This window comes from Bombus terrestris, chromosome 11 (genome assembly GCF_910591885.1).
Source record: "Bombus terrestris chromosome 11, iyBomTerr1.2, whole genome shotgun sequence".
Taxonomy (NCBI): Eukaryota; Metazoa; Arthropoda; class Insecta; order Hymenoptera; family Apidae; genus Bombus; species Bombus terrestris.
The window spans coordinates 17,532,439-17,554,368 of record NC_063279.1 but is presented as its reverse complement, the minus strand read 5'-3'; the positions used below and the strand labels follow the sequence as shown (position 1 = coordinate 17,554,368).

At 30.3% G+C, this 21,930-nt stretch overlaps 5 protein-coding genes and 1 long non-coding RNA gene across 8 annotated transcripts; 1 reads left to right on the top strand and 5 right to left on the bottom strand.

Annotated features, from left to right (window-relative positions):
- The first annotated feature begins 621 nt into the window (after positions 1-621).
- Positions 622-7,196, top strand: LOC100643902 (mediator of RNA polymerase II transcription subunit 21). 2 transcript variants are annotated; one of them, XM_012314239.3, is made up of 4 exons: positions 622-914; positions 985-1,093; positions 1,168-2,415; positions 6,398-7,196. In XM_012314239.3, exons 1-3 carry the CDS (start codon positions 873-875, stop codon positions 1,551-1,553), a joined length of 537 nt encoding a protein of 178 aa, XP_012169629.1. In that variant the 5' UTR covers positions 622-872; the 3' UTR covers positions 1,554-2,415; positions 6,398-7,196. The 2 variants fall into 2 exon arrangements, with proteins under 2 accessions (XP_012169629.1, XP_003399306.1); XM_003399258.4 differs by having other exon boundaries at positions 636-914; positions 982-1,093.
- On the bottom strand, positions 2,592-5,914 carry LOC100643661 (translation factor GUF1 homolog, mitochondrial). Its single transcript, XM_003399256.4, has 7 exons — positions 5,111-5,914; positions 4,178-4,990; positions 3,865-4,104; positions 3,485-3,750; positions 3,184-3,398; positions 2,876-3,088; positions 2,592-2,805 (listed from the first exon to the last, which is right to left on the bottom strand). The coding sequence occupies exons 1-7, from the start codon at positions 5,182-5,184 to the stop codon at positions 2,680-2,682; spliced, it is 1,947 nt and encodes a 648-aa protein (XP_003399304.2). The 5' UTR covers positions 5,185-5,914; the 3' UTR covers positions 2,592-2,679.
- Positions 6,061-8,022, bottom strand: LOC100643777 (40S ribosomal protein S6). Its single transcript, XM_012314237.3, has 5 exons — positions 7,910-8,022; positions 7,076-7,280; positions 6,816-6,961; positions 6,416-6,616; positions 6,061-6,314 (listed from the first exon to the last, which is right to left on the bottom strand). Exons 1-5 carry the CDS (start codon positions 7,913-7,915, stop codon positions 6,117-6,119), a joined length of 756 nt encoding a protein of 251 aa, XP_012169627.1. The 5' UTR covers positions 7,916-8,022; the 3' UTR covers positions 6,061-6,116.
- Positions 8,023-8,713: 691 nt separating this feature from the next.
- Positions 8,714-11,396, bottom strand: LOC125386023 (40S ribosomal protein S6-like). Its single transcript, XM_048410509.1, has 5 exons — positions 11,175-11,396; positions 10,341-10,545; positions 10,081-10,226; positions 9,681-9,881; positions 8,714-9,579 (listed from the first exon to the last, which is right to left on the bottom strand). Exons 1-5 carry the CDS (start codon positions 11,178-11,180, stop codon positions 9,382-9,384), a joined length of 756 nt encoding a protein of 251 aa, XP_048266466.1. The 5' UTR covers positions 11,181-11,396; the 3' UTR covers positions 8,714-9,381.
- A 582-nt stretch (positions 11,397-11,978) lies between these two features.
- LOC125386022 (40S ribosomal protein S6-like) lies at positions 11,979-14,661 on the bottom strand. Its single transcript, XM_048410508.1, has 5 exons — positions 14,440-14,661; positions 13,606-13,810; positions 13,346-13,491; positions 12,946-13,146; positions 11,979-12,844 (listed from the first exon to the last, which is right to left on the bottom strand). The coding sequence occupies exons 1-5, from the start codon at positions 14,443-14,445 to the stop codon at positions 12,647-12,649; spliced, it is 756 nt and encodes a 251-aa protein (XP_048266465.1). The 5' UTR covers positions 14,446-14,661; the 3' UTR covers positions 11,979-12,646.
- Positions 14,662-17,957: 3,296 nt separating this feature from the next.
- Positions 17,958-19,076, bottom strand: LOC125386021. Of its 2 annotated transcripts, XR_007225840.1 has the most exons (4): positions 18,625-19,076; positions 18,358-18,405; positions 18,182-18,283; positions 17,958-18,019 (listed from the first exon to the last, which is right to left on the bottom strand). It is a non-coding gene; the product is annotated as an uncharacterized LOC125386021 (long non-coding RNA). The 2 variants fall into 2 exon arrangements; XR_007225839.1 differs by lacking the exon at positions 17,958-18,019 and having other exon boundaries at positions 18,196-18,283; positions 18,358-19,076.
- Between the last annotated feature and the right edge of the window lie 2,854 nt (positions 19,077-21,930).

The following is a 21,930-nucleotide window of genomic DNA, read 5'->3' as shown; positions in this document are numbered from 1 at the left end:
AGGAACTATTATATCGTCTCTATGTGTTTCTTTCATATCCATAACATCTGTTTCTAATAAAGGATATTTTTAAAGAAGCATTTGAATGACACATAATTAATTAAAATATAAAAACGATATATATATGTAAAATTGACAAAAGTTTTTTGTAATGTTCTATTTTGTTTCTAACAAAATGTTTCGATACTTTATATATAAAAAAGAATTATATACTTAAATGCGTTATAAACGTTTAAAAAATTATATAATAATGCTATATCAAAAATAATACAATTTAAGTGACTTAATTCATAACAATACATATCATAACAATTTTATTAATCAGAATATTTTAATATTAGTAATATATAATTACATACATATTTTAATGTCTTTACCTCAAAAATGGAATATATCAGTCAGAGTAACTATTTTATTAATATTTACTTTTATAACTTTCTATTTCTTCCTCTTTAAGGTTTTTCTTATAAATGTAAATTTATTTGTAATACTTAGGCATTTCCTAAAGACCGTCATTAAAATAAAATAACCTCCCATAAAATTGAGATAAAATTTTTGTTTTTCTAACATTCATTACAAGGAATAAAATTTATTAATTAAGTTGTGAATATGTTTTTCATATGGAAAACTCAAGATATCTCCTACACAAACTATCTCCAGAACTCGAAATATCCCTCTTTAATGACATGTTCGCCAACATTCAAGACCTAACAACCAAATTTTAAGATTGGAATTGAACGCAGCATAAAAGTTAATTTCTTAGAGTGAGGAACTTCACAATCGCATTTCTTAGTAAAAAATCGAATATTATAGTTGATTACAGTGATGTTATTATAGGAATAATATAATTTTAAGGGTTATATTTTTAAAATATGGCAGATCGTTTAACACAATTGCAAGATACTATAAACCAGGTAATTGATTGTGTAAATTGTGTAAATAAATATAATATGTAGCAATCTAATTTTTATGTTATTCCAGCAGGCGGAACATTTTTGTAACAGCGTAGGCATTTTACAACAATATTCAACACCTAGTAAATTTCCTGGTTTTGATCGTGTTGGAACACCTCAACCGCATCAACCTCAAGAAGGTACTTTTATATATAATTTATTTCATTAAATTTCATATTGGCAGACTTATATATGAATTATACTTATATTGTAGATTATGCAGCCTTGTTTGCAACGCTTATAGCAAGGTGTGCAAAAGATATTGATACCTTGATAGAAAGTTTACCGAGTGAAGAGTCATCACAAGAACTACAAGTCGCAAGTCTTAACCGTCTTGAACAAGAAAACCAAGAAGCTGGCGAACAACTAGAGGAAGTTGTAAAGCAAGGAGAAGCACTTTTGCAAAGGATTCAAGCTGCTTTGCAAGATATTGCTCAAAGTCAATTAGATATGCAGGATCCAGCATCTACGTCTATAATTAATATTAATCTTAACACTAACTCAACTTTTAAACAAGAAAATGTAAGCTCTGTAAATACCGTATCTTCGAATAGCACACATCAATTGTCAGATCCTTCACCTAATTCTGTAAATCAATGATATATTTGTACTATAATTTGATTTTTTGATAAATTTATAAAAGAAATAAATTTTTCTAATAGTGTAAACATTGTCAAAATATTAAAATTATTAAATAAATCTTAAATATATGTTTTATATTTATATTTCTGTTTTATTATATATCTGTTTTATATTTATAGATAGCAAAAAATTAGTTATATGAAATGTCACGTCCTGCGCCCCGCGCGATCCGTAGCGTGAAAGTAAAATTGGTAATTTCTTTCAAATCAAGGTGATTTAAAACGTTTATTTGAAACTGTGTATACAGTATTTGAAGTGAAAGGCAGTTAAAGCCGTTAAAAGCTATATCTTGCTAAAACTTACCTATGTTTTTATATTTACCTACTTACTTTTTTATAACGATATTAAGACGATTTAAATTGTAAACAAAGTCGGTAACATATTATAACGATAATAAGACATATAACGATATTAAGACAATTTAAATTGTAAACAAAGTCGGTAACATATTATAACGATAATAAGACATATAACGATATTAAGACAATTTAAATTGTAAACAAAGTCGGTAAACATAGTTGAACAAACGTTGGGGATCTTAAACATGTTCAAAAGAAAGACCTCAACGTTTTTTCATCTTCGACAGATATAAATAAATGTAGCGACTCAGAAAGTCAGTATATTAATTATCGCTCGTCAACCGAATAATTAGTAATAAATATAATTGTGGAGAGTTAGTTATCATTTTGTGTATCAAAGAATTAGTTATGATTTTGTCAACCGAAGAATCATCATTTGGTCAACTGAAGAATCATCATTTTATCAACCGAAGAATTCTATATCCGTCAACCTGTCAGTCAATTGTCTATATCGAAATCGAGTAAGATTTGAATAAATCATTACATATTGTTAATTTACTTTCGAACAACTTCAATCCTCTTTCGTGCCAGTATTCCCGCACATAGCACGTTAGCCGAAAGTGGAACTTATTGCCAGTTGCATTAAACGTCAGTTAACGCTACCGAAAGTGGCAACTAAATAAAGCGTAACATGAAAATATATTTAATAATTTATTTTGACATGATATATATCTATAGTTACATTAAATATAAAGGATAAAATGATAATAATTTTTATATTTATACTATTTCTTAAAAAGATCTATAAATGTTTCTCGTGGTATAGATATTTTTCCAATTATCTTCATTTTCTTCTTCCCTTGTGCTTGTTGAGCCAATAATTTCATTTTCCTAGTGATATCGCCACCGTACTGAAATAAAAAAGATGAATAACAGAAATATATAAAAATATACAATGTATGATATAAAAAAATTATTTACCAGTTTCGCAGTTACATCTTTTCTGTATGGTTTCAAAGTTTCTCTTGCAATTACTTTTCCATTTACTATTGCTTGAATTACTATTTCAAACAATTGACGTGGAAGAATATCCAGCAATTTTTCACATATTTGTCTACCTGTTGTACGAGCCTTGCTAATATGTACAATAGTACTGAGTTCTTCCACTACCTTACCATTTAAAGCAATATTTAACTATAACAAGCAGTTATTAATGTAGTGGAAGTAAACTATAAAATATTTCAATACAAAATTATTGCATTTATATATATTGAAATAACTATAATTACCTTCATAATATTTGTAGGCTGATAATTATGGTCTTCATAATCAAAAGTACCATACCCCGAAGTTATTCGTTTTAATGTATCATGGAAGTCAACAATAATTTCATTCAGTGGCAGTAAAAATTGAAACAGTGTTCTATCATGACCAATATCTTTTGCTGTTTGTTGCACTCCACGTCTTTCAAAGCATAAACTTAAAACAGTACCCACATATTGAGCTAGTATCAAAATTATAAGTTGATCAGTGTTTTTTTCAATTAACTATATTATACGTAAAATTTAATTAATAATATATTAAATATACTTGGTGCTATAATAGATCCTAATACCATAGGTTCATAAAATTCTTCTACAATGTTAGGATCAGGAAACTTTACAGGATTGTTGAATGAAATCATATCAGTTCTGTACTCTTTAATATTCTTTTTGCCAACAATTTTTGCTTTATATGTAACACTAGGTGTTGTCACAATTGAACATGTACCATATTCTTGCTCAAGTCGTTGCATAAATACTTCCATATGTAGTAAACCTAAAAATCCAAGTCTCCAACCATGTCCAAGAGCTATACTAAAAAAAAGAAGATATAAAGTGCTTAAATAAAGTAAGTAGATATAAAATATGTCCATTATTTTGTACCTGTATATATAGGTAATAGGCTTAGAAAATATTAGAAAAAAATACCTAGTTTCCATTTCAATAGTAACGCTACTATCATTCAATGTTAATTTTTCAATAGCAGTTCTCATAACTTCAAACTGCGATTTTTCAATTGGATAGACGCCTGAAAAAACCATTGGTTTTGGAGTTTTAAATCCTAATAAAGGTTCAGCAACATGATCTTTTAAATGTAATGTATCTCCAATAATCATTTCCTTGGAAGATCTCATGTTGCATGAAATACATCCTATTTGACCTGCAAACCTAAAATATACTATTGTTATTATATTATGTTATATAATTAATAATGTAATATTTTCATAAAATTCATATTTACAATTTATTTACATTTTCTTCAGAAGGTCTCAATAGTGACATATTTCTAACTTCGTACGACTTCTTAGTATACATTGAAACAATATGTAGTTTAAGGGATAAAGATCCTTCCTTAATATATATCAATAAAATTGTTCCTTTATATTTATCATACCAACTGTCAAATATCAAAGCTCTGAAAGGTTTGTCTCTACATACATCAGGTGGTGGGATTCTTTCTACTATGGCATCTAAGACTTTAAGCACTCCAGTACCTAATTTAGCAGATATTTTTAAAACATCCGACTCTGTCATATCAAATAATGTTTCTAACTGATTTATAACTCTCTCAGGTTTGGCAAATTTTAAATCTATTTTATTAATTACTGGTATTATAACTAGATTATTTTTCATGGCTAAATGAAAGTTAGCCACAGTTTGTGCTTGTACACCATCATTAGCATCTACTACCAGAACTACTCCTTGGCAAGGAGCTAATGAACGATGTACTTCAGCAGAGAAATCAACATGACCAGGTGTATCTATTAAATTAAGAAGATATTTAATTCCGTTATATGTATAATTAAGTGATGCTGTTTGTGCTTTAACTGTGATTCCACGTTCTTTCTCAACTTGTAGTTTATCTAATATTTGTTCACCAGAATTAATTTTCACTGCACCTGTTATTTCCAAAAGTCTATCAGCAAGTGTGCTTTTGCCGTGATCAACATGTGCCACAATGCTAAAGTTTCGAATATTTTCTATTGGTAAATCATATTCTTTGGCAACTTCTGAGTTTGTAGAATGAAATCTATTAAAATAATATAAACGTTGCCTACAAACCAAACACATGATTAATATCAGATTCGAACAATATTTTATCACTTTATTTTAAATATTTAGAATTTTAAACATAAAAAGTACAGAATATATGAAAAATGGATATAACATTTACCTTACGAGTATTTGGTTAATGTTATAATTTCTATGAAGTGACCATACATGATAAATAAATTTGCTTATCTTCATAATGAAATGATACAGTCGTAATTTAAGCACCAAAAGTGCGCAAATAAAAATTTAAATACAACAAGTTGGCTTTATTAACGTATTACTTTCGTTTCTATTCATACAGATGATTTGATCATACATATGGTTATAATAGAATGATTAAATCATTACTATGTACTTTATTAAAATTTTAAATTGTATCGTCAACAATATTTATGAGTAAATGAAAAAATTAAAAATTAAATTCACTCCGGTCTCTTTATTGGTCAATCATCGATAACATCAACAAAATTGATACTTAGTGAAAAAATAATGAGGTTATGTAGGTAATGTTTATATACATAGTGTCTATCCAACGAGACGAGGCAGTAAACGTAAATATCATTTGACTGCTACAGCTGCAATATACATATTAAACATACTTTATCTACAATCTACATATGTATCTCTGTATATATTATTCGAAATTGAAGAGTTAGGTTCATTACAGAATATCAAATAGAATATGGAATATATTGTGGTGTCTTTATATAAAAAATGTATGTGAGATTAAAGCAAAACGTATCAGACAAATGACTATTTTGCTGTAAACATGGAGTAAAAAATTCTACCGAATTTAATAAATTTAGAATCTGCTACAACTAAACTTTAGTACAATGTTAAGAAATTAAATTCGATACTCGTCTTAAACTAAGAATAATATTAAACTGACCGTTGATGTTGCTGAACACTAAAATTTGGTTTAAATCATTTCAGAATCCTTAAAAATTACTAATTAAGTAAATTGATAAGCCTCTACCTTATCTATACGTTGTATAAATTTAAACGAATGTAATAGTGAATAAATGAACATTGCGAATACGGAACATGAGAGGTCAACAAAATATTACAACATATTTATACAAAATTTATTAGTTTCATATTGCATTAGGCTGTATCATTGCAATCTTTTACTTTTGAATGGTAGGTGCAGACTGACTGGATGATCTCGAATCACGCATAGAAGCGCTACGTTTTCGTTTTAGTTCTTCTTGACGTCTATTCTTAGCTTCTTTCTGCCGTTGTGCTAACAGCTTCGCATACTCTGCTGCTTGTTGCTTGCGAGCCAAGCAACGCCTCCTCTTTAGAGCCAGTCTATGCCTCTTCCTCTATATAAAAATATTTTTATTTTATAATAAGCTCCATACTTTTGGAAAAGTTTTAACCGAAACAAAACAACAATATGATACAGATACATATATGTACAAACCTGGAGTGTAAGTGGGGTAATAAGACGTTGAATTTTAGGGGCTTTCGACCGCTGTGGTTTACCCTCTTTTTGAATTGGTCGTTTCACAACGAATCGACGGACATCATCTTCCTTGGATAAATTAAACAACTTGCGAATTTTGCTCGCCCTCTTGGGTCCCAATCGCCGTGGGACTTCCTTGTCAGTTAAATCCGGGATATCCTGTAAAAATTTAATCAACCTCTACATTAACTGCTTCGCTGTACACTGAGAAAAAGTGCCATTTACATAACACAGTTTATCAAATCAAGAGACTACATTTAATTTTTCTCGTTTATAATAGTATCGTAAGATAATAAGTCAATTCTAAGATACACCCTGAAACATGGATAATACATAGAAAATACAGACAAATTAATACCTTTTCTCCTTTTTTGACAATGACGAGAGCAAGAACTGAAAGATTGGAATCGACGATGCATCCACGGACAGATTTACGTTTACGCTCACCATCACGTCTAGGTCTATAGCATGAATGTCCTTTTGAGAGCAGTAAACGTACGCGCCCTAGATACAAGAATTTTTTAGAAATTAAAATCAATGCATTATACCAAATCTATAAAATTCGTAAACTCATAAAGCTGTTACAAATGAAATTAAAATAGGAAATGCTTGTATTACCATTAGTCAGAACACCCTGTTTCATAGGAAATCCTTGTTTGTCATTGCCGCCCGAGATACGAACGACATATCCTTTCCATTCGTTGCCGAGAGCATCAGCCTCTACTTCCGCGCCCATACGCTTTTCATAAAAAATTCTCAGCTTATGCTCATCGGAGATTTCAAACAATTTCTGACATCCTGTTGCAGGATATGATACGTTCAACTAGAAAACACATAAATATCTTACAGAATATGCAAAGATTTAACAGCCTTTGTCAGTTTATTCAATGTACATGTACACGTGTAACGAATGTTATATATACATAGCTAAATAGAGCTTTATCAAAAGGTTAGAACAAAAATTCAAAATACAAGGGGTATAGTAAGAAACTCGTGCTTACTATGCTATAAAGTAACAGTAGATACAACACCTTGTAATAAGGCTTCGATTGACTTATATTTATAAAGTATTTTTTGCTTGATAATAACCATAAAATGTATTCGCAAAGGTTGACCGTTTATACTTGTACAGTAAAATATGGGTTAAACGTCTAAGACATTTTAATGAGGTTATGCTTACTTTCATAGTATAATAATGAAAATTGTAAATCTTATTGCTCTATATGAAGAAAATTTAATTATTCCTCGTTTGGATATGACCTGCTTTCTGTTCTTTATAATGTCAAAGTTAAATAAAAGGTGTCATATTTTAATATCGGTTAAGCTGACAGATAAACGAATGTTTCATAAATTAGATATATCTAAAATTATTCATAACATTTCAATAGATAAATTTCTATGGAAATAGTTTGTAATATTTGTTACATTTTTAAATTTACATTGTATACGTACCTTCATTGCGACAAATGTGAAGCAATGCAGAGACCTATAAACGGAAAGACCGTATATCGCACTCGTGGACACTCAGTACGTAGTAGTATCCGACACCGGATATCCGATTTAAGTTCAACGAAATATTAAAGTGAAAATAACAATAAACAAACTCTGTACAAATCTGTAAACAAATCATATTAATATTTACGTTTACATAGTAATTACTTAAAACTAACTAAATTTTTAATGCTAAATTAGTTCATCAACGAATTATATTTCTCTGACAGACAGATGTGAGGAAAATTAAAAACATTTCTTTTAAATATCTAAAATAATGCTAATGCGTACATACATATTTTATTACATAGAAAATATATAAATGCAAGAAGAAACGTTATTGTTTCTTTATATTTAAAAGATAAGTAAATATCCAAATATTTTATCAAAACTATATTTATATTATTGTCTATTAGAAAGAATTAGTTTTTAGCTCCGGAATAGTTCTTTTGGAAAATTGGAATTTGTGCTTGAGTACATGCGTAAATAACATTATTAAAATAGATTGATCGTATATGACGATATATAAATAATGGATAAATAAATCGATAGTAGGATCGCGATTTACGCGTAATTTGGTGGTTTACACTATGACAATAACTGATATTTTGTAGAAAGAGAACGGAGCGCATTAAGTTGTCATTATACAGATGATTTGGTCATTCATATTGTTATAATATAATGATTAAATCATTATTTTGTACTTTATTAAAATTTTAAATTGTATCGTCAACAATATTTATGAATAAATAAAAAAATTAAAAATTAAATTCACTCCGATCTCTTTATTGGTCAATCATCGATAACATCAACAAAATTGATACTTAATGTACAAATAATGAGATTATGTAGATTACGTTTATATATACAGTGTCTATCCAACGAGACGAGGCAGTAAACGTAAATATTATTTGACTGCTACAGCTGCAATATACATATTAAACATACTTTATTTACAATCTACATATGTATCTCTGTATATATTATTCGAAATTGAAGAGTTAGGTTCATTACAGAATATCAAATAGAATTAGAATGATTATTTACAGAATAGAATGATTATTTTGCTGTAAACATGGAGTAAAAAATTCTACCGAATTTAATAAATTTAGAATCTGCTACAACTAAACTTTAGTACAATGTTAAGAAATTAAATTCGATACTCGTCTTAAACTAAGAATAATATTAAACTGACCGTTGATGTTGCTGAACACTAAAATTTGGTTTAAATCATTTCAGAATCCTTAAAAATTACTAATTAAGTAAATTGATAAGCCTCTACCTTATCTATACGTTGTATAAATTTAAACGAATGTAATAGTGAATAAATGAACATTGCGAATACGGAACATGAGAGGTCAACAAAATATTACAACATATTTATACACAACTTATTAGTTTCATATTGCATTAGGCTGTATCATTGCAGTCTTTTACTTTTGAATGGTAGGTGCAGACTGACTGGATGATCTCGAATCACGCATAGAAGCGCTACGTTTTCGTTTTAGTTCTTCTTGACGTCTATTCTTAGCTTCTTTCTGCCGTTGTGCTAACAGCTTCGCATACTCTGCTGCTTGTTGCTTGCGAGCCAAGCAACGCCTCCTCTTTAGAGCCAGTCTATGCCTCTTCCTCTATATAAAAATATTTTTATTTTATAATAAGCTCCATACTTTTGGAAAAGTTTTAACCGAAACAAAACAACAATATGATACAGATACATATATGTACAAACCTGGAGTGTAAGTGGGGTAATAAGACGTTGAATTTTAGGGGCTTTCGACCGCTGTGGTTTACCCTCTTTTTGAATTGGTCGTTTCACAACGAATCGACGGACATCATCTTCCTTGGATAAATTAAACAACTTGCGAATTTTGCTCGCCCTCTTGGGTCCCAATCGCCGTGGGACTTCCTTGTCAGTTAAATCCGGGATATCCTGTAAAAATTTAATCAACCTCTACATTAACTGCTTCGCTGTACACTGAGAAAAAGTGCCATTTACATAACACAGTTTATCAAATCAAGAGACTACATTTAATTTTTCTCGTTTATAATAGTATCGTAAGATAATAAGTCAATTCTAAGATACACCCTGAAACATGGATAATACATAGAAAATACAGACAAATTAATACCTTTTCTCCTTTTTTGACAATGACGAGAGCAAGAACTGAAAGATTGGAATCGACGATGCATCCACGGACAGATTTACGTTTACGCTCACCATCACGTCTAGGTCTATAGCATGAATGTCCTTTTGAGAGCAGTAAACGTACGCGCCCTAGATACAAGAATTTTTTAGAAATTAAAATCAATGCATTATACCAAATCTATAAAATTCGTAAACTCATAAAGCTGTTACAAATGAAATTAAAATAGGAAATGCTTGTATTACCATTAGTCAGAACACCCTGTTTCATAGGAAATCCTTGTTTGTCATTGCCGCCCGAGATACGAACGACATATCCTTTCCATTCGTTGCCGAGAGCATCAGCCTCTACTTCCGCGCCCATACGCTTTTCATAAAAAATTCTCAGCTTATGCTCATCGGAGATTTCAAACAATTTCTGACATCCTGTTGCAGGATATGATACGTTCAACTAGAAAACACATAAATATCTTACAGAATATGCAAAGATTTAACAGCCTTTGTCAGTTTATTCAATGTACATGTACACGTGTAACGAATGTTATATATACATAGCTAAATAGAGCTTTATCAAAAGGTTAGAACAAAAATTCAAAATACAAGGGGTATAGTAAGAAACTCGTGCTTACTATGCTATAAAGTAACAGTAGATACAACACCTTGTAATAAGGCTTCGATTGACTTATATTTATAAAGTATTTTTTGCTTGATAATAACCATAAAATGTATTCGCAAAGGTTGACCGTTTATACTTGTACAGTAAAATATGGGTTAAACGTCTAAGACATTTTAATGAGGTTATGCTTACTTTCATAGTATAATAATGAAAATTGTAAATCTTATTGCTCTATATGAAGAAAATTTAATTATTCCTCGTTTGGATATGACCTGCTTTCTGTTCTTTATAATGTCAAAGTTAAATAAAAGGTGTCATATTTTAATATCGGTTAAGCTGACAGATAAACGAATGTTTCATAAATTAGATATATCTAAAATTATTCATAACATTTCAATAGATAAATTTCTATGGAAATAGTTTGTAATATTTGTTACATTTTTAAATTTACATTGTATACGTACCTTCATTGCGACAAATGTGAAGCAATGCAGAGACCTATAAACGGAAAGACCGTATATCGCACTCGTGGACACTCAGTACGTAGTAGTATCCGACACCGGATATCCGATTTAAGTTCAACGAAATATTAAAGTGAAAATAACAATAAACAAACTCTGTACAAATCTGTAAACAAATCATATTAATATTTACGTTTACATAGTAATTACTTAAAACTAACTAAATTTTTAATGCTAAATTAGTTCATCAACGAATTATATTTCTCTGACAGACAGATGTGAGGAAAATTAAAAACATTTCTTTTAAATATCTAAAATAATGCTAATGCGTACATACATATTTTATTACATAGAAAATATATAAATGCAAGAAGAAACGTTATTGTTTCTTTATATTTAAAAGATAAGTAAATATCCAAATATTTTATCAAAACTATATTTATATTATTGTCTATTAGAAAGAATTAGTTTTTAGCTCCGGAATAGTTCTTTTGGAAAATTGGAATTTGTGCTTGAGTACATGCGTAAATAACATTATTAAAATAGATTGATCGTATATGACGATATATAAATAATGGATAAATAAATCGATAGTAGGATCGCGATTTACGCGTAATTTGGTGGTTTACACTATGACAATAACTGATATTTTGTAGAAAGAGAACGGAGCGCATTAAGTTGTCATTATACAGATGATTTGGTCATTCATATTGTTATAATATAATGATTAAATCATTATTTTGTACTTTATTAAAATTTTAAATTGTATCGTCAACAATATTTATGAATAAATAAAAAAATTAAAAATTAAATTCACTCCGATCTCTTTATTGGTCAATCATCGATAACATCAACAAAATTGATACTTAATGTACAAATAATGAGATTATGTAGATTACGTTTATATATACAGTGTCTATCCAACGAGACGAGGCAGTAAACGTAAATATTATTTGACTGCTACAGCTGCAATATACATATTAAACATACTTTATTTACAATCTACATATGTATCTCTGTATATATTATTCGAAATTGAAGAGTTAGGTTCATTACAGAATATCAAATAGAATTAGAATGATTATTTACAGAATAGAATGATTATTTTGCTGTAAACATGGAGTAAAAAATTCTACCGAATTTAATAAATTTAGAATCTGCTACAACTAAACTTTAGTACAATGTTAAGAAATTAAATTCGATACTCGTCTTAAACTAAGAATAATATTAAACTGACCGTTGATGTTGCTGAACACTAAAATTTGGTTTAAATCATTTCAGAATCCTTAAAAATTACTAATTAAGTAAATTGATAAGCCTCTACCTTATCTATACGTTGTATAAATTTAAACGAATGTAATAGTGAATAAATGAACATTGCGAATACGGAACATGAGAGGTCAACAAAATATTACAACATATTTATACACAACTTATTAGTTTCATATTGCATTAGGCTGTATCATTGCAGTCTTTTACTTTTGAATGGTAGGTGCAGACTGACTGGATGATCTCGAATCACGCATAGAAGCGCTACGTTTTCGTTTTAGTTCTTCTTGACGTCTATTCTTAGCTTCTTTCTGCCGTTGTGCTAACAGCTTCGCATACTCTGCTGCTTGTTGCTTGCGAGCCAAGCAACGCCTCCTCTTTAGAGCCAGTCTATGCCTCTTCCTCTATATAAAAATATTTTTATTTTATAATAAGCTCCATACTTTTGGAAAAGTTTTAACCGAAACAAAACAACAATATGATACAGATACATATATGTACAAACCTGGAGTGTAAGTGGGGTAATAAGACGTTGAATTTTAGGGGCTTTCGACCGCTGTGGTTTACCCTCTTTTTGAATTGGTCGTTTCACAACGAATCGACGGACATCATCTTCCTTGGATAAATTAAACAACTTGCGAATTTTGCTCGCCCTCTTGGGTCCCAATCGCCGTGGGACTTCCTTGTCAGTTAAATCCGGGATATCCTGTAAAAATTTAATCAACCTCTACATTAACTGCTTCGCTGTACACTGAGAAAAAGTGCCATTTACATAACACAGTTTATCAAATCAAGAGACTACATTTAATTTTTCTCGTTTATAATAGTATCGTAAGATAATAAGTCAATTCTAAGATACACCCTGAAACATGGATAATACATAGAAAATACAGACAAATTAATACCTTTTCTCCTTTTTTGACAATGACGAGAGCAAGAACTGAAAGATTGGAATCGACGATGCATCCACGGACAGATTTACGTTTACGCTCACCATCACGTCTAGGTCTATAGCATGAATGTCCTTTTGAGAGCAGTAAACGTACGCGCCCTAGATACAAGAATTTTTTAGAAATTAAAATCAATGCATTATACCAAATCTATAAAATTCGTAAACTCATAAAGCTGTTACAAATGAAATTAAAATAGGAAATGCTTGTATTACCATTAGTCAGAACACCCTGTTTCATAGGAAATCCTTGTTTGTCATTGCCGCCCGAGATACGAACGACATATCCTTTCCATTCGTTGCCGAGAGCATCAGCCTCTACTTCCGCGCCCATACGCTTTTCATAAAAAATTCTCAGCTTATGCTCATCGGAGATTTCAAACAATTTCTGACATCCTGTTGCAGGATATGATACGTTCAACTAGAAAACACATAAATATCTTACAGAATATGCAAAGATTTAACAGCCTTTGTCAGTTTATTCAATGTACATGTACACGTGTAACGAATGTTATATATACATAGCTAAATAGAGCTTTATCAAAAGGTTAGAACAAAAATTCAAAATACAAGGGGTATAGTAAGAAACTCGTGCTTACTATGCTATAAAGTAACAGTAGATACAACACCTTGTAATAAGGCTTCGATTGACTTATATTTATAAAGTATTTTTTGCTTGATAATAACCATAAAATGTATTCGCAAAGGTTGACCGTTTATACTTGTACAGTAAAATATGGGTTAAACGTCTAAGACATTTTAATGAGGTTATGCTTACTTTCATAGTATAATAATGAAAATTGTAAATCTTATTGCTCTATATGAAGAAAATTTAATTATTCCTCGTTTGGATATGACCTGCTTTCTGTTCTTTATAATGTCAAAGTTAAATAAAAGATGTCATATTTTAATATCGGTTAAGCTGACAGATAAACGAATGTTTCATAAATTAGATATATCTAAAATTATTCATAACATTTCAATAGATAAATTTCTATGGAAATAGTTTGTAATATTTGTTACATTTTTAAATTTACATTGTATACGTACCTTCATTGCGACAAATGTGAAGCAATGCAGAGACCTATAAACGGAAAGACCGTATATCGCACTCGTGGACACTCAGTACGTAGTAGTATCCGACACCGGATATCCGATTTAAGTTCAACGAAATATTAAAGTGAAAATAACAATAAACAAACTCTGTACAAATCTGTAAACAAATCATATTAATATTTACGTTTACATAGTAATTACTTAAAACTAACTAAATTTTTAATGCTAAATTAGTTCATCAACGAATTATATTTCTCTGACAGACAGATGTGAGGAAAATTAAAAACATTTCTTTTAAATATCTAAAATAATGCTAATGCGTACATACATATTTTATTACATAGAAAATATATAAATGCAAGAAGAAACGTTATTGTTTCTTTATATTTAAAAGATAAGTAAATATCCAAATATTTTATCAAAACTATATTTATATTATTGTCTATTAGAAAGAATTAGTTTTTAGCTCCGGAATAGTTCTTTTGGAAAATTGGAATTTGTGCTTGAGTACATGCGTAAATAACATTATTAAAATAGATTGATCGTATATGACGATATATAAATAATGGATAAATAAATCGATAGTAGGATCGCGATTTACGCGTAATTTGGTGGTTTACACTATGACAATAACTGATATTTTGTAGAAAGAGAACGGAGCGCATTAAGTTGTCATTATACAGATGATTTGGTCATTCATATTGTTATAATATAATGATTAAATCATTATTTTGTACTTTATTAAAATTTTAAATTATATCGTCAACAATATTTATGAATAAATAAAAAAATTAAAAATTAAATTCACTCCGATCTCTTTATTGGTCAATCATCGATAACATCAACAAAATTGATACTTAATGTACAAATAATGAGATTATGTAGATTACGTTTATATATACAGTGTCTATCCAACGAGACGAGGCAGTAAACGTAAATATTATTTGACTGCTACAGCTGCAATATACATATTAAACATACTTTATTTACAATCTACATATGTATCTCTGTATATATTATTCGAAATTGAAGAGTTAGGTTCATTACAGAATATCAAATAGAATTAGAATGATTATTTACAGAATAGAATGATTATTTTGCTGTAAACATGGAGTAAAAAATTCTACCGAATTTAATAAATTTAGAATCTGCTACAACTAAACTTTAGTACAATGTTAAGAAATTAAATTCGATACTCGTCTTAAACTAAGAATAATATTAAACTGACCGTTGATGTTGCTGAACACTAAAATTTGGTTTAAATCATTTCAGAATCCTTAAAAATTACTAATTAAGTAAATTGATAAGCCTCTACCTTATCTATACGTTGTATAAATTTAAACGAATGTAATAGTGAATAAATGAACATTGCGAATACGGAACATGAGAGGTCAACAAAATATTACAACATATTTATACACAACTTATTAGTTTCATATTGCATTAGGCTGTATCATTGCAGTCTTTTACTTTTGAATGGTAGGTGCAGACTGACTGGATGATCTCGAATCACGCATAGAAGCGCTACGTTATGGCGTAGCGTTAATACGTTATAGCGTAATACCATATAATGTAATCCGTTATAGCGCAATGGTATTTAACGTAATACGTTATAACACTATATCATATATCGTAATATGTTATATCGCTACATCATATATCCCAATACGTTATATCGTTTTTCTATATAATGTAATACGTTGTAATCTTATACCATATAACGAAATACTTTATAGCGTAATACTGTATAATGTAATACGTTATAGCGCAATACTAGACAACGTAATACGTTATGCCGTGGTACTGTATAACATAATATGTTGTATGGGTTTGTTATGTAACGTAATACGTTATGGCGTAATATTATATAATGTTATACATTGTAACGTTATACTATATAAAGTTATACGTTATACTGTAATACTATATATATCGTTTTATGTTATAATGTAATACGTAACGTAGTACTATGTAACGCTATGCCGTAATACTATATAACGTTGTTCGTTATAACGTTAAACTATATAACGATATGCGTTATTACGTTATACTATATAACGTTTTACGTTACAACGTAATACTATACACCGTTATATGTTATAACGTAATTCATTACGCTATACTATATGACCTTATATATAACGTTAAACGTTATATCGTGATACTGTCACGTCCCGCGTTCCGCACGTGACGCCACGAACCAATAACTTATGAATAATTAAACACGACCAATAATAATAAATTAACTAATAACTAACCAATCAAAATAAAAAGAATTATACGACAGACAATCAAAATGAAATAAATGAATCAATAAGAAGAAACACTACAACCAATCAGCAATGACATATAAAATACAAATAAAATGAAATAATTAAATGAACCAATAAATAAAACAAGCCGCGATTCAAATGTATGAGATTTCTGTGCGAAAACACATGTATATACACACACGTGTATGCATATCTGTGTGTGTGACCTACTTCGTGAATCTGAATAATTGGTAATCTAATAAAATAAACAAAAGAAATAAAATATACTACACTACATCAGCATTCTAATAAAAGTGAAAATCGTATACAAGATTGCTCTGCGACACACACATATATAGATATACACATGCGTACGCGTATCTTTGGGAAAAATTCATAATATATATTCATATATATATTCATAATATATATTCATAATATATATATATATATATATATATATATATATATATATATATATATATATATATATATATATGTATGTATACGTTATTAAACCATTAAAACGCAAAGAAATAAATATATAGAATTACATTTCTACGAACCTAGAGAATTATATACGAAATCCACATTATGGAATATTCAACCAATTAACGATCCGAGAAACAATGAGAATAACAATACACGCACATATACATATGCATATATATATTTTACATAATGGAAAATTACATTGTGGAATGTATATATATATATATACATATTATTATATCGAACAACTACTTATCTAATATACAAAACCACCTTGTAAAAATTACATTACTAAACATTCAACTAAACCAACTGAAGATTTAATATAATAATATATAATAATATAATAATATATATATATATATATATATATATATATACATAGATATGTGAAATATCAGCGTTGTATATAACCAGAAACAATACAAATGTCACACGACTTCTTCCACAACTTCGACTCTTCGTTCCTGCCGACAACACCTCACACGATGACTGCGTCTTCTAGGGCCACTTACGGATTCTTTACAATTCTTCTTCTTCTTGCACTGAAATATCATATGCAGTGAATAAAACACGAAAGAAGCAGGATGAACTAAATAAAAGAAATCATAACAAGATACACACTGAGACAGTCCGCATGGGAACCTCTGACAAAGATACCTCCGTATCTATCATTAAACGCATAATAATCAAGATGCACAAACTTCATTTGGAAGTCGACACCACTCACAGTGTGCCAATGCAAGGGAGGAAAACGAATGAAATTGTATTTCGTGAAGACGTTTCACCACTTTCCATAGATCAGAAACTGGAGTTACACAACTAATAACCTAATAACAAGAAAGTAATATAAAATATACACGATTTAATATATAGCAAATATGGACATATAAATCTACAAGGAGCAAAAATATATCTCATATTGTCAAATAAAACCAAATTGTCAAAAGATCATCAGGACAAGACGCCAACGAAGGTGCCACTGTGCCTACTTGGGTGGAAAACCGTCCCTTCAGCATCATCCTTCGCACATATTCACACACGCACGTCGATCACGTCATCTCATACCATTCACATATCTTCCTCCTCTTGCGCTAAAACAAATTCACAAGTTTAAGGAAACAAACAACATGCGAAACGAGATAGAATACTAAAAACACATACTCACACAGTTCGCACAGGCGCGGACGCTTTTGTGTCCATGACTCAACATAACCTGTAATCACCAAAAGAAGATAAAAACCCCAATAAACTAAAATACCGAAATAGCGATTGCATACTAAAAATCACTGATCGAGATTCATATAACCAAAATTCATAGCACGCCATTATGAATACAAGATAACCTCAAAATATAAAACTATACAACTTTATAATTAAATCAAACCCTCACGATCACACTACAACGACTTCAAAATGATATATTAAAACTTACCATTATGTAAAAATACTTTATTGGAAGAAACAAGAAATAACGCGTGCTACACATACGAAAGCCACGGCGGAACTGCCAGATGACCACCGCTATGAAGGGTTACAAGAGCATCGCAGATGCAACTTCGGCAAAGACACGTTGCTACACGCGTATGGAAAGTCCTTGCAATTTTGACAAAACGGATTGCACGTGCCTTGATCGGTCCCATTGCCATCAGCAGGAAAGGATTCGGAAGGATTGCAGACGCAATCTCGGCGAAAGACAAACCACTGCAATATCCACATTTTATCACGTATTTTGAATGTTTCCATCAGCATCGAAAAGGTATACGAGAAATCAAGACACGGCGTGGGATGATGCAAACATGACATCAGCAATCATCAAAATCCACGTTCTCTCATGGAAACTCTAAAAACCTGCAGCATTGCGATTCCCACCGGAACGAACTGTCACGGGACTGTCATCCCATTGGGGATGTCATTATAAAAAGCGTAGCGACACAATTCAAATTAGAGAGTAATTGTTAGCGTTCGGGAGAATTTAGCGAAAAATAAAGAAGAGTCAGATTAATTGTTAGCGTTAGCGTTAGCGATTAATTATTAGTTGGTTCAGTTAGAATAGAGTAAGAGTAATTATTAGCGTTCGGGAGAATTTAGCGAAAATAGAGTAAGAGTAATTGTTAGCGTTCGGGAGAATTTAGCGAAAAATAAAGAAGAGTAGATTAATTGTTAGCGTTCGGGAGAATTTAGCGAAAATAAGGAGAGTAATTGTTAGTGGTTCAGTTAGAATAAAGAAGAATAATTGTGAAAAGAGAGTAACTGCCATTAGTTGGTTCAGTTAGAATAGAATAGAGTAATTGTTACTCTACTCTACGGGAGAATTTAACGAAATTAAAGAAGAGTAATTGTGATCAGTTGATTTAATTAGAATTTAAGTTAGGATTAGAGAATAATTGTTCGTTCCAGTTCGAGTTTAAGAGTTACGAGATATAAATGTTATTAGTCAGTTCGAATTATAAAATAATTGTTATTAGTCAGTTAGAATTAAAACAATAGTTGGCTCAAGTTTTTGTGTTAGAATTTCGAATTGTTAAACACGTCCGGACATACTGTTGTTTACACTGTTCAAGTTAAATAAAGATTAAAACAAAAAATTATAGAAGTGTCAATCTTTGTAAAACCGGAATCACCCCAGCGGCCTGCCCGTTCATCAGCGGAGGCCAACGTCAGGTGAGTCAACTTTTAATTATTATTAATAATTAATAATTAAAATAATAAATAATATCAATAATTAGTATAATTCGTCATTAATTCCGCCAGTAATAATTATTTATAATATAATTGTTTGTTCCAAACAATCCTCTCCCGTGCTAGTATTCCTGCGCATAGCAGGTTAGCCGAAACGTGGAGATCGTTGACCAGTGGCCTAAACTCCAATCAACGCTACTTAATCTAACAAGAAATATCTAATTGAAACAGTCCTTAGACTGTTTCTGGTGGCAGCGACTACTACATTGTTTAAAATTTGAAAATTTGGATAGCCAAACGTAACAATACTATATAACATCATACATTATAACGTAATATTACATAACGTTATACGTTATAACGGAACACTGCATATTGATATACTTTGTACTGTAATACTATATAATGCTATACGTTGTAACGTAATACATAACGACGTCATACGTCGTAAAGTAATACTATATAACGTTGTACGTTATAGCGTAGTACCATGTAACGTTATACGCTATGAAGTAATACTATATAACGTAATACGTTATAACGTAATACTACATAACGTTATACGTTATTGCGTACTACTATATAACGTATTACGTTATAGCGTTGTAACGTATTACAGTATAGCGTTATATCGTATTACGATATATAGTATTGCGTTACTTGGTATTACGTTATATAATATGACGTTATATAATATGAGGTTATATAGTATAACATTATAACATATTGCGTTATATAGGACTATGTTATAGCGTATTGCGTAATATGGTATTACGTTATATTGTATAGCCTTATATAGTAGTACATTATATAGTATGGCGTCATAACGTATTACGTTATATGGCACTACGTTATAACGTATTACGTGATATAGTATTACGTTATATTGTATTGCGTTTTATAGTATTACGTCATAACGTATTATTTTATATAGCGTTATGTTAAATAGTAGTACGTTATATAGTATTATGTTCTATAGTACTACGTTATATAGTATAACGTTTTAACATATTACGATTTATAGTATTATGGCATAATCGTATTATGTTATATAGTATAGCGTTTCATAGTATAACCTTATAACGTAGTGTCACGTCGGATACACAAGAAATCACGAAACTAATAGATTGCCGGTGATCTCCTCGCGTCGCAGTTCGAACGTTTCACGAAGAAGGTGAAGAAATTGAACTTCGTATATGATAATGAAATTTTTATTATGTAAATCCAACAGAGTGATGGTTCAAAGTGTTACAATAGAATAATGTCTTGTACGCTAATTTAGGGGGGTTTTATTTTGTGGTTTTAGTCCTTTTGGGGGTGTTATCGTCGGATGTGTCTCAGAGACGGCTATTCCATTACCGTCGTGTTACTATTTCGATATCAATGGCTTGCGTGATATTTCATCTATCTGGTTACTGTTTCCGAGCGAGTGGTCTTCTTGACATTCCCCATTCTTAGATTCGCTTTGCTCCGTTGAAGCGTATGGCTCTGATGGGTCGTCTGATTTGAATGATCCCATTTTCTTCATTTTCTGAAGTGTTTTGAAAAGTGACTGTCCCATGGGCTGGTGAAAGAATTGGCGTTGTTGGTGTTTGATGCATATTGTTTACGTGAGCGGTGGGGCAAAATATTCTGATAGATACATTTTTAGGAATTACGCGACTTAGACATTCGAAAAGGTTACATTCGTACAATATATATACTGTTCCTAGTCCTAGGGCTACGTGTCCTAATATTTGTAATGTTGAAATGCCATATTCTCTGAGTGAATTTATGCGTCGTTCGAATTGTAGCCTATTGACTTGTGTTTGTAACGTATCGAGGTTGGCTTTATATTGATTAAAATTGTGAGTTACTTTTGGAGCCGTTTCTAATATTTCCTCTAGCGTTGGGATGTCTATTTCTTTGAAACTGTGTGAACTATTTTTAATTTTGATTTTGTAAGAAATATTTTTATGTGTTCCTCCTATTTTCATAATGTTACGGTCGTATGTGATTATACATCCAGTTTTTCTGCTAATTAAACTCGGTTATTTGATTTTTAAGATTTTATGTGTTT